Genomic DNA, 13731 nt, shown 5'->3' with positions numbered 1-13731 from the left:
ATCCCAGCTGAAGGATCAGAGAAAAGGGGATAGAAAACTAACAGACTAGTATTTCAGGTACTGAAACTTCACAAATTATGGCATAACATTGAAACAAAGGAACAAATGGAAACAGACATAACAAAGGAGACAAATGAGTTACAGAGAGAAGGTTGAAGAGGTTTCATCAGCCATTAGCTGAGATGAGGGGAAGAGAAAAATAAATAATGCTCTGTCCCGAGGTCTAGGGACCACGTTCCTTACAGGAAAGAGTCAATAACCTTCCTCTTCCAGACATAGCTATTCCCTGATGATAGGCTTGACCCCCTTGGGACAGGTGCATGTCAGGAAAAGGAAAACATTAGATCGACTATGGATAACGAGATCTTAGCAATAAAACACAGCCTTTGGTGTCAAACAGATGTAGGCTCCATGCTGTCATTTCCTAGTTGTATAGCCTCTGGCAATTTCTTAATAGCTTCCACATGGGTGTTTTAAGGAGTATATGAGAATAATATATACTAGGTCAGTAAGAATGTCTGATAACATTTGCTCCTTCGCAATGACTTGATAAGTATATCCCTAACTCCTCTGCTTGATGACCTGAAATAGTGATAATCCTTTCTAGTAAAGGGTGAAAATCAGACCTGGGTTGTCCCAACAGTGCCTTGGAGGGACTTATTTAAGAAATTCTGAGTATCATATTCTCCTTGTAAAACCTCATAATGCACATTAGGACATTAAAAGCTAAAAAAAAAATTCTTGAAAGTACAGAAACTAATTTGATTTTGTTTGACGTAGTGTTTTCTGTGTTTGTTTGGCCCTTTGTTTTTTACAGGCAACTTAAGAATTGCAACTCCAACAAATAAGCCTTTACAATTGCCAAGCAGTGGGGTGGAGGTGAGAAAAGATATCAAAATACTCCACAGTATTTTATCCCTTTCCAGGTTATAAAAATTTCAAATAAAAGCCTTTAAAGAATATTACTTGTTTTGTGCCACATGTATTTTGAAGATCCATTAAATGACCATTCTCTACCTTTCTGGCCTCAAAATTCTTTAACACTAAAAATTATTAATGATGGTGAAATGAAGATTATATAGAGGCACAGGAAGTTTGCAAGTGACAGATATGTTATTTTGACTGAAGTGACAGACCATAAGATACTTAGATTTTATGAGCGATCTTGGTAGGCTATTATGTCCGTTGTTTGATCAGAGTAGTTTTTAGTATTATTGTAAAGGTGTTTTGTAGATGTTTGTGTATATACCTAAAATCAGTTTACTTTAAGGACATTAACCTTAACAACATGGGTAGGTTTCATCTAATCAGTTGAAAACTTTAAGAGCAAAAACTGAAATTTCCTGGGAAAGAAGAATTCTGTATTAGATCATAATAGAAATCCTGCCAACTTGCCCTACAAGATCCAGTGTCCACTGTAATATCAATTCTTGCCTGAGTTCCTAACTAGAAGTCTGCCCTATAGATTTTATACTTGCAAACATAGTCAAGATTATCAAAATGGATGTTTTATATATGCAATTTATGTCAAATAAATATCAAAAGTTACTGAGAAATTCAGGTTTTGTTTATGTAAGTTCTGTCAGTACCTACTGAAAAATAGCACTGAGAAATTATATATTTAATATGTTTATATTCATATATGAATATTTTAATACTTGAGGTATATGGTTTTTATTTAAAAAAGAACTAGTGAGAAGGGTGGTATTTAAAATATTTTTGTAAATCTGACTAATATCTGGTTTCAAAGAAGACAGTTGGGATTTTCATATCCACTTCAGCATTCAATATGTTGCAGAAATGTTATTTTGGTTGAAGTATATAAAGAAAATCTGGCATTGATCAGATATATATAGTTGGAAAATGGAGAAGTACTTTAACAGCCCTCTTGGTCCATTTTTATTTATTAACGCACCAAAACTCGGCAAGTGGTGGTTTATTAATGATCAGCTTCAATGTGAAATCTTAAACTTGATCAACAAACTTTCAGATATTGTTTTATTACAATGTAATCAAGAGTATATACAATGAACACTCTTGAATTCTAAATGGATCTTTTATCTATTTTGTCATATCACACAGTGGTCTTCAGAAAATATTGATCCACAGGATAAAGCAGATCTTCCAAATGTTGACACACTCATAAAATAATATCCAAAGAATTATATTGATTAATATCACCAGCCACCTAATCAGAAAGTCTTTAAATATTGGAAAATTTCAGGCTGCTAGTTAACACAAATTTCTGAGCATTCCAACTTTTCATCAAAAGCTCAAGTTTTGTCACCAACAAATGCTGTCAGTTGTTTTCATTGAATAACAGACTCATTTCCACTCATTTTCAAGGAAATATCTGTCAAATGCCAAAGCCTGAAAACCATAATTTTTCTGTTGGCTAGTCTTTCAAAAATAAAAAAGCTGTTCCAGACTGGTAGCTGCCAGAGATAGGGTGGAGAGTGGATGAAATGGGTGACACTCTATGGTTAATATTATTTCAAGTATTTGCACACTTGAAAGGTCCTAAGAAACTAGATGCTAACCGTTCTCATCATAAGGGAAAAAAAAAGGTGTAACTCTTTGTGGGAACAGATTTTAACTAGATTATGAATATCATTTTGCAATGTATATAAATATGAAATCATTAAATTGTACACCTGAAGCTAGTAAGTGATGTTAATTATCTCTTAAGAAAAAAATTTTTTTCATTTTTTTATTACAAAGTTTATTTTTACATCATTTTGCACATTTTTTTTTTTCCATCTCGATTGTAATCCCCGCGGGTTTCCCATCACCAGATCACCCCTGTGCCACCACCCTAGTCCCGTGCATTTCCCTCCCTTCCCCCCCCCCTTTTTTATTCCCATTCCCCACTCCACCCCCACAGAATGTCTCTGGTATATGGTTGTTCATTATTTTTGTTATTTTCTCGCCTGGTCCATTATACTCCTGCTATGAGTGAAACCATCCGGTATTTTTCTTTCTCTTTCTGGCTTATCTCACTAAGCATGATCTTTTCCAGCTCCATCCAAGTTGCTGCAAAAGACATGTGTTTCTCTTTTTTGGTTGCTGAGTAATATTCCATTGTATATATGTACCACATCTTTCTAATCCAGTCATCTACTTTTGGGCATTTGGGCTGCTTCCATGTTTTTCCAATTGTAAATAAAGCAGCAATAAACATGGGGGCACAGGTATGTTTATCAATCAGTGTTTTTGTGTCGAAAAAAAATTTTTTTTAAATGTAAAAGCTGTTCCGTATAAAAAATGGTTAGTTTGTCTCAACAAATGCTTTTCCTCAAGACAATCACCATAATTCAGTATATAGCAGAACTGCGGTATAGCATGAACAGTTTCAGCACACATTATCAAAAAGGGGTAGGCTTCAAGATCAACAATACTAAAATTAATAAATTTTACTGCAAAGTCTTAAGTGAGACTGGCATTTTTTCCTTTCTTTTTTGTTGCAAACACATGGTGGAGAAGAATGCAATGGCTGCTAGCAAAGTTAGATGCCATTGCCCTGTTGTATAGGGGCCAGCAGTGTTAGGCCACCACTGCTTTTGCATCATCAGTGCAAAAGTCAACCTGACGAAGGTTGACTTAACGACATCTTAGTAACACTACCAAAGTTGTTTTCACCATAGAGACCCCCTTCCAGAGTCTCAGGGAGCAGTAGACTAAATTCTGAAAGCCGCTTCTCTAAATAAATATACCTAGGTACTGATAGGACAGTAGAATTATTAGTAGCTATACAATCTGTACAAGGTAGAGCAGTCTTGATTAGAAATAGAGAACCAGGTCCTCCCTAGTAGCACAAGGTGTTAAGTCTCAACTCTATCAAGCTAACACCAGCTGCTGCAGCACGAAAACTCCAGCCAGGAGCTAAACCTGTAATAGCAGACCTCTCCTGTCTCACCTGCTGCTCCCCTAAGCAGTGTATCACAGTGGGTCTGTCTGTTTTGCTCCCTACTTTGTCTCTGGTGAGTCTTCTCACTCTCCATACCCCTGGCCTACACCCCAGTTCTTGTATGCATAAATACATAAATCTTAAAAAAAAAAATTAGGGAACTTGTCTCAATGCTGCATTAGTACATCAAGTTCATTTATCCTTGTGTTTTTTAGAAGAGAGAAATTTATATGTAAGTGGACATTAATCAGTAAAATTTACATATTACCCATATTATCATGGACAATCTATACAATAAAGGCTTATTGTTAAGTGTCTTCATAAGCAAAAATTTTAAGTACTTTCTAAAGACTAAATGTAGAGGGGAGGAGAGTGCAGAAGAGTATGGTGGAGGACTGTTGGCACTTTAATGGTGGGTGAACAACAGTGACTGCACCTGAGCAAAGAAATGCAAAAAAATATGCAAGGATAAAAAAAAATAATAATAAGCAAGGATGTTTAAAAATAAAAAAACAAAAAGAGAATTCTGACTACTAACTAGACATAAGATAGTATGAAAAGATAAGATAGAAAAAAATACTCTAAATTTTCCAATTAATATTTTCTTCAATGCAAAACTAAGCAGAAACGGTTGATAGTTTTAAGAAGCATTCCTTTCAGTTTCAACATGCTACGTAATGAAGTGTAGACATTTGATTTATGTCATAAATCTGTGATTCAAGTGAAATTTACCACATACAATATTAAGACAAATGTCTATAATCACTGGTATCTTCTGATTTTTAACATTAAGTCCTTGAAAGATAAACCAGGAGAGAATTCAGACAATTCAACATGCAATAAATACCCATTAATGACTTTGCAGTGAAAACAATGTCACCCTTTGATGGCATCAAGAAGACTATGAGTCACAGACAAGACAAGAAGAAAAAATTAAAATGAAGAATGTTCAGTTAGGAGCTATTTAGAGTGTTTATTAATATTTATGGAGAAAAAAATTTTTAGCTGTATTAAAATTCTAGTTATAGAAGATACATAGTAGTAACCCAAGTTGTAAAATTAAATTTCAGGCCATAGGAATTAAATTATATGAGAACAAAGTGAAAACAAAGGTCAACTTACTCGATCTGCTAGTCCTCCAGGAACTACAGTCCTCACAACCACACCACTTGATTTTCCACCAACTATTCCAAAGCCTAATCCAGAGCCATCATTAATGAGCTCAACATCTTCAATATGACCCCAGTGAACCTATGGATAAGTGGTAAGAGTTAAACTGTAAGTAAAACACACAGCTTCTTAACCTTGTAATCCAGTAAAATTTCTAAAATAACAGGTAGCAAATTGAACCTTCACATTATAACCCAACTGCAGAACAAAATTCTCCCTCTCAGGAGTTTAGAATAAATTGGAAAGTCATTATGCAATGTATAAATATTCTGTTAAATATTGGAAATATTTCATAAATACATATATGGGAAAGAGCTAATATCCAGAAAGCAACATATGCTAAAACATACCTGAATTGACCCTAGCAGCTAGTACTCATGGAGTATTTATTCCTTACCAGGCACAGTGCTTTACTCTTTGTGTGTATTCTCACTTAATGCTCACAACATCTCTGGGAGGTACACACTGTGATTTGTTTCAACAGATGAAGAAATGAGGTATGGAGAAGTCAAGGATCCTGCCCGCTGTGATACAGCTGGGAAGGCAAGGAACTAGACTTGAACCCACCTTCACCTGACTCCAGCGTCCTTGTTCTTAACCATGTTGCCAAGCAATTTCCCACTTTGTTCATTCTCTATATTATGGCAACTGTGCTGTATAAATATTACTGATTACCACATGGAAAATGTCTATACATCAATTTGTGCTGTGACCTTGTACTATACTCAGTCTATTTTTTCTTTTGTCCCAATGAATAAAAATTAAATAAATCAGCTAGCACTTAGTGTGATAAGAAAATAAGATTTATTAGCTTGTATTCTGAAGATGCAAGCCAAAATCTTTTAAAATGTTATAAAGCAAGTTTAAGGATTCCCAAAAGAGAGATGTGCTTTTACCATTTTAAATTGTGCAGTATACATTCTTACTTACAAAAGACATCTATAATATGCAGTATTAACAATCTTCATAAACAACCAATATCATTTATAAAATTGTTTTTGAAGTAACCAAGTCTTACTTAAGATATTCAACAGAAAATCTCTAATAAAAATTCTCAGCTTAATTAATTAACTGGCTACATTACCAAGGAACACAAAATTCTTTCCATCACTAAATAAATTACACCCCTCCACATTAAAAAATAATCTTAAATAAGGAGAACCACAGGACATTAAAAAGACCAGGGGAAAAAAATAAAATAAAACCTCCCTGAGTTATTTCTGAAATAACTTATTTAAAATGCTAATTTTCATTTGCAGATAGGACTATCTTTCTTAGACTGACACCTTCTAACTGTCTTTGTACTTCTTAAAATCAATGGTATAATTCAAAATGAGGCATTTCCCCAAATTATACCTCACCGTTTCAGGCAGACTTGTCTCGGTTAGGCTGGTAGAACTACTATTTTGGGTGTGGACTGGTTCCCTGGCCACAACCAGACGCAAAGATCCAGAGGTCTGTTGCAACAGTGCAATTGCTTGCTGATGGGAAATGTTCTGATCCAGTGGTGTGTGATTAATAGCCAATATTTGGTCATTTTCTTTTAACCTTTGATCCCTTGATCAAATAAGAAAATTTTGTTTTAAGTGATACGGTATTTTAAAAAAATCTATTATTCAAGTTCAGCAGTTTATTTTATTAGGTACACTTTACTTAGTACATGTATTCAGATTGATTATTTAATCAGCATGCTTCACCATCAAAGCACTTATTAACTAATTAACCAATGGAGTAGTACACACACACCGTCACTTGATTAGAAAGTGATGACAACATATAGGACCCCCAATTCGCAAGATTTTGCAAGTCCTTTACTGCACAAACCCAATACTCTTTCTAGAACCCTTTCTGACCTGACTTCAACATATACCACACTGGGATAATTATATTCTCAAACTTGGCATCCAAATGCCACCTTAACCTCCTCTCTAGCAGATTTGTCCTGTTTCTATCACCCTTCACCTCTACAACTTCTGTTAACAGAGGCCCAATGCTTCTTCCTTAAATCCATAAAAATTATTTCCAAACCTATATTTAAGGCTTTTCTCTGCCTCAACCTCCAATCTTCTGACTGGTAATCAAATTAGCAAAATTACTTAAGGAAAAAAAAAAAAACTATTAAGTTAGTATTTACTGATGCCAAGTACTAAAGCTTTATAAGCATTCTCTCACTTTACCTTCACAATCAACTTTTAATGTCTTTAGTTAAATTTAACATTGAAAGAATTAAAGTGTGGACAAGATAGCATTTTATCTAAATAGGCTGACTAAAGCATACTTTTTAACTTCTTAAGTTAGTGTATCCTAATGAGATTGGAGGATTTACTGTATCTGACTTCATTATCTGCTAAACTACGGCTCCTCCTCCTGGTTCTCCATTATCATAATTCTCTTCTCCTTCTGTATCTCCTTTGTATCCACCCTTCCATTCCATCAGATACTTATCTAATACTTAAAAACTAATTGAAAATTTCCCAAGGCTTATTTTGTGTCTAAGCAATCTTCACGTTGGAATTGTACAACTCAAAAATGTATAATGATTGTATATCATCACTGACCAATAAGGAGAAAAACAAAGGAAATAAATGGCTGGCAGGACTGTTGCAGAAAAAAACATTTTTGACCTTCACAACACAAAGTCTCCCTGAGAAAAGGATTTATTTCAGGAGAGAGAATTCATAAATTTAGAACATTAGAAATTCCATATCATATTGCCTGTTTTTCAGAGTTCATAACAGATTAGCAAAACTTTATCATGAAACAGAATTTGGTAACTTCTGGACTCAAGGACTCAACTCACTCACCTTGGCATCCAAAAGCTACTAACTTTAGCCCAAAAGATCCTTCAACTTAGCTTTCTCCCCTTTTCCAAATGCCTTGGAGTCCTCTTTTCCCCTCCATGGTGACTGCCATTTCTGCTCAAATTCAGTCCATCCTTCAGGACCTAGCTTGTCTCTATTACTCGTCATGATCTCTAAACCACTCATTATAACTCACTGAAAATTCATGTAACTAAGTAAGCAGAACTAACTAAATCTTACCTTATTAGCTTAAATTTTCTGGGGACAGATATCCATGTATGTTAGATACTCTGTTGGAGCTAGCAAGTTAAACGTTTCAATTTTTGAAACCAAAATTGTGGGCATCTCTCACGCTAGATCATCTAGTATAGAAAATGCTGCTTGAAGCTGACTATAGATCTGAGACATACTTCTGGGGAGGGAAGAGCACAAGGGACTATGGAGATGGGTCACAGGTGCTGTGGTAGTGGGATCATGTGCTATGGGGACTAGACTGAGGGGAGAAATCAAATATTGTCTGAAAGCTAATAATAATGTAAGAAAATAAATGTTTAAATATTAAAAAAAGAAATTTAATTAATAAATAAAATGAAATGCTATTTACACATCTCTTTATTAGTGGTTAGAAAGGCTTACAAACCCTAAGAATAAGAAAGTAACCTATAACCAAGGCTTTACATACAGAAAACATTCTAATGTGTGTCCTAGTTATCACAGAGTGGTCAAAGACCCAGTGGTTTTATGGGGGCCTTTTTCTTTTTGCATATTGCTACATTTTATAATTTTCTACTAAATGGATATATTACTTTCATAATGATTTTAGAAATTATGAAATATTTTTTAAATTGAGAATGTGATTGTGAAGTTTTTCCCAATTCTAAATAAATAAATGTGACTAGGACAGGACAAAGTCCAGGAATCACTTCCATCTTTCCATCTTCATTTCTCTACGTTCCTCACCTAAATCCTGATTCAGTTTGTTCATTTAGGGAAGCTCCCTAATTCATTCCAAGTGAATGAGTTACTCTTGAGTCTTTTCAACCCTAATGTAACTCACCCAGAACTTATGCACAGTCAAATTTTCCATTTTTGGAAATCAACCTATTTTATTAATAGCCTACCCAAAGTGATCTCAACATGGACAATAAATTAAATGATTCCCTAACTACAGGAAGAGAATAGTTTCTCAAATCTTTGTGATTACTACTATAGTTCCTTAGAACATACTAGAAGAAATGTGTTAGATGGCAAGATAAGATGCAAAGTCATGAAAATCTGTTACTGAGGGAACTCAAATTGATCCCCCACAAACAGAAAATTGAATTCCAAAAATATATCACTGACTGAGAATCTTTGGAGTAGTAAGTACTGCCACTGTTGCTATTATTCTACATACATTAGCAAAGTAATGAATAGTATGCTTGTTGAATGAGTACTAAACCAAAGACCTACAACTAAAGAGATAAAATATAAGGCTGGCAAATACCCTTAAAAAATAAAGATACACCATATAGGGAGGCTTTTATTTGATGATAAGTGAAATAATATTGTCCCATGATCACCCAAAAGTTGTTAATTCTTAAATTAATAAACAACATTGTATGCAGATCGGGAATTTCAATATCCCATCCTACTGATCAGACTGTAAATTCCTGAGAGAGTGGTGCAGTAAAAAGAGTACTGGCTTTGCAGTCATTCTTGGAATCATTATCATGGTTCCAGCATTAATAGCTTCAACTTTCTCCTCTATAATAATGGAGTAACTGCTGCCACAATTATACAAAGCATCCACAAAAGGCTTAGCAACTAAGTAGGAAAGTCAGTGTTATTACTAGTATCAGCTAACATTGACACCAGTATGTATATCTGTTAGTTTTTAAATCTTGACAACATTTGCAGATTGTCAGAAAAAAAATCAGCAAAGCACAAATGGAACATCCTCCTCACCTATCTGCTATACTCCCTGGCTGTACTTCCTTCACGAAGATATCGACCTCTCCCAGATTTTGACTTCTAAGGGCGACCACACTGAATCCAAGTCCTCCAGTTAAAGGCCGTTCTATGTCTATATATTCAATCTGCCGGCCCTAATGAAAAGGGATTAAAAAAAAAAAAATCAATGAAGTACATTTACCCAATTTATACTTTCCAAGGAAATGAAATTGCTATTTTGTGATCTGCACGAAACAGCTTCTTTTCATTCATTTCAACAAAGCCAAACGAATGCAGCATTTCAGTAATTATTATTTCAGGAAATCCCTCATTTGATTATTTTCAGCAGGATCTAAAAGGGAATGTGCAGTATTCTGTAACCTCCAGGAATCAGAGGTATTTCGTACTTCATTCACATTATGAACTGAATCCCAAATTGGATGAAACTCCTGAGAAAAATGTTCATTATCACAGTAAGTCCTAAATTACTTTGCACATTGACTTTCCCTAAATTCTTTTATAGCAAAATACAGCTTTAAATGAGGAAAGCAAATTAGATCTATAAAATATATGATAGTGTTCAGCATTAAGTCATAACAAGTGGCATCTTTCAGGGTGGATTAACTGTGGAATCTTTAATTCCACAGTGAAGAATATTAAATGTTACTAGGTTAAATCAAAGAACTATGGAAAGGTTATCATTCAAATAAGTTCTAGAGGTGATAAACATATATTTTACTGTTAGTGAATAGTTACATTTATAACACGAGAACTTCATAAATGAAATTAACTAAAGTATCACATAAAAATAACTATTAGTCAAATAAAAGAAACAGGGCCCTCCCTGGTGGCACAGCAGGTTAAAGTGCAGCACTAAGAAGTAAGTCACAGCCACTGCAGCACAAGCTCAATTCCCAGTTGGGAAGGTCACCCATATGGCATGGCAGACCTCTCCCGACCCGCAAGTTGTTCCCTCCCTCTGTCTCTGGTGAATCCTCTCACCCCTCATACCTCTGGTCTGTACCCCAGCTCTTAAATACATAAATAAATAAATCTTAAAAAAAATAGAACTTTAAAAAAAAGTGAATCAGGTATAAAACAGTATTTAACTATCAGAACTTAATCAAAAATTTTTAAAAAATTTATTTATGCATACAGAACTGGAGTATAGGCCAGAGGTGCAGGGGAAGTGAGAGGATTCACCAGAGCAAGAGTGGGGAGCAAAACAGGCTGACTGTCGAAGTACACTGCTGAAGGGAGCAGCGTGTGGGTCAGGAGAGGTCTGCCGCGCCATGTGGGTCACCTGCGGGGCAGGGATGCCGAAGCGGCTTTAGCTTCTCAGTGCTGTGCTTTAACCCGCTGCATTACCTGGGAGGGCCCAGAATTAAAAATCAAATTTTTAATGTTACTTATTATTTTTTATTGGTAAGTAGATATTTTCTAACTTTCAAATTGGACTAATATTTCATATACTTCTCTAGATTTTACATAGTTCTAACTCCAATTAATTGTTTTGATACAAAATTTAAAATATATTCAAATATTTTCAAAATATTTTCAAATTCATCACTTCTAGTAGACATAAATTTGCTTCCCATGATCAAAACCTTAAGAATTTCTTTCCTGGGCCTCCCTGGTAGCACAAGAGGTTAAATCTCATCATTATGCAACACAAATCCCAGTTCATTCCTTGGCCAGGGAGCTGGTCCACATGGTGCAGCAGACCTTTCCTGTCTCACCTGCTGCCTCCAGCACTGAAATACACCATCCGATTCACCACTCTGTCTCTGGTGAATCCTCTCACACCCCACACCTCTGGCCTATACCCTAGTTCTCTGATGTAAAAAATAAATAAAATATTTTAAAAATAATCTCTTTCCTTACAAGAGTAGAGAAGTGTCAAATTGGAGTTACTATCTAAAAACTTCTCACCACACACATGGATACTTCCCTTACATAATTTTAAGTCAATGTTTCCAACACAGTGGTTAGGAGATGGTATCAAATCCTACTACTACTAATAATAATGATAAACACAAGCAGAAAAAACATAGTTATATTAAAGGCAAAAAAGAGCACATGGAGATTTCTTTTTTTTTTTTTAACATGTAAGAGGAGAGAAAAGATAAATATTTTCTTGACAAGGCATAATTTTACCTGAGCCATTTGTTGAATGACTGAGTTAAATTCTTCATTTCCTGACTTAGAGTCCCAATGAAATAACCCAGATGCAGAGGCCCTCTGGGCACTCCCACTAGTTATGGCACTATCTGTGAACACTAATAAACCTTTCCTGGAAAAATCAAAGTTGGCTGAACAATCTGAGGGTATGTGGCTGAGCTGTTGGGAGATAAAAAAAAGAGAATCATGAACAGAAACCTATAAAAATTATTTTTGTTTATTAGCTATATTTTGCCCATCACATGTACTTTGCACATTAGCTATATACATGTAAAAGAAGGTACAGATATATTCACCTGTGATTGAAAGACTATACATTTTATTTAGTATTACAAGAAATGTTTAATAGCTTAAAATGTGTTTGTTCCTGCCTCCACCATTAGCTCAATTTCATAGCATATATGACAGCTCATTACACTAAATGCAGAGATACATCCACTCCTATAAACAGGCCTATAAGACACTGAACCCTATTGTATTGATCTATACAGTTCCATGTGGAAAGTTACAAGATTCATAAGCAGGGTATTACGAAAGTAAGATGATTTATTGAGGACTTGCAACTATGAGCCAAGTATTATACCAAAACTGACATATTATTTCATTTATTTCTAACCACAACCCTATGAGCTCATTACTACATTTTATAAACATGAAAACTGAGACACAAGGGGGTAAGTTACTAGCCCACAATTAGTACCAATGAATCACAGAACCACTTAGTAAAAGGGAGAGAATCTCATAATTGCAGGGAAAGGAAAACAGGTTAACTTCCAATAGAGCATAGGCTAATCCATGCACCAGCAATGGAACAATCGTAACATCAAGAATAAATGTCAACAGGACTTTGTAGAGAAAAATCAACAACGACAGAGTCTCTGAAAACATACCTAGGAATAAACCACAGGAATTTTATAGCTGAACAGATAAAACAGGATCATGTACACAAAAACTACATAAATGTAAAAGACTGTTATTATGTTGAAGTGGTTGGTTAAGTCCACTCTTAGACCAGTGGAAGTGATAGATTTATAATGACCTTTCCCAATTTTTAGTGCCACCAATGGCTTTCAAAGTTGTACTATATGGAACTCACTCTATACAGAGAACTAGCCTTTGACAATGACAATGCTGCACAAAAAGACATATGTGTAAAGTATAATTCTTGATTTTTCTTTATTTTTTAAAAGCACTACTTTAAATTTTTATGGGTCAGGATTTTGGCTTATCAGAAAAATAAAATATTTCCCCCAAATTTTGCTCCTTTTTATTTAACTACTATATTATCTCCAATTATAATTAAAATTCTACCTAAGTGCAATCTATAAAATAGCTACTATTCAGATTTAGCTTCTAGAGGATTTAAAATTAACTTAACCCAAATTCTAAAACACAGCAACCAAGAGGAAAGATAAAAGTGTCAATTTACATCACTCTAAATAGATGCATCTTGTGTCCTAGAATTAGCAACCATGTATTTAGAGCCGATAAGTTTCTTTCTTTCTTTTTCTTTTCCTTTTTCCTTTCCTTCCCTCCCTTCCACATTTCCTTCCCTCCAGCTCACATTTCCTCCCTCCCTCCCACCTTTCCTCCCTCCCTCCCACCTTTCCTCCCTCCCTCCCACCTTTCCTCCCTCCCTCCCTCCCATCCGTCTCTGTCTGTCTTTCTTTCTATCTTATCTATCTATCTATCTATCTATCTATCTATCTATCTATCTATCTATCTATCTATCTATCCATC

The 13731-nt window shown here is 34.9% G+C and overlaps 1 protein-coding gene across 1 annotated transcript in view; it reads right to left on the bottom strand.

Moving 5' to 3' along the window:
• Positions 1 to 13731, bottom strand: part of INADL (InaD-like (Drosophila)) — a 250541-nt gene that overhangs the window by 225796 nt on the left and 11014 nt on the right. Inside the window, exons 4-7 of the mRNA XM_012722487.1 lie at positions 11968 to 12150; positions 9826 to 9965; positions 6439 to 6634; positions 5030 to 5158 (exon numbers count right to left, since the gene is read on the bottom strand). Of these exons, the coding sequence (XP_012577941.1) occupies positions 5030 to 5158; positions 6439 to 6634; positions 9826 to 9965; positions 11968 to 12150 (648 nt within the window). The remainder of the gene's footprint in view (positions 1 to 5029; positions 5159 to 6438; positions 6635 to 9825; positions 9966 to 11967; positions 12151 to 13731) is intronic.

Source organism: Condylura cristata, unplaced genomic scaffold (genome assembly GCF_000260355.1).
Source record: "Condylura cristata isolate star-nosed mole 26May11 unplaced genomic scaffold, ConCri1.0 scaffold00008, whole genome shotgun sequence".
In the NCBI taxonomy this organism is placed as follows: Eukaryota; Metazoa; Chordata; class Mammalia; order Eulipotyphla; family Talpidae; genus Condylura; species Condylura cristata.
Note: the sequence above shows the minus strand (reverse complement) of the source record. Positions and strands in the feature narration are given on the sequence as shown.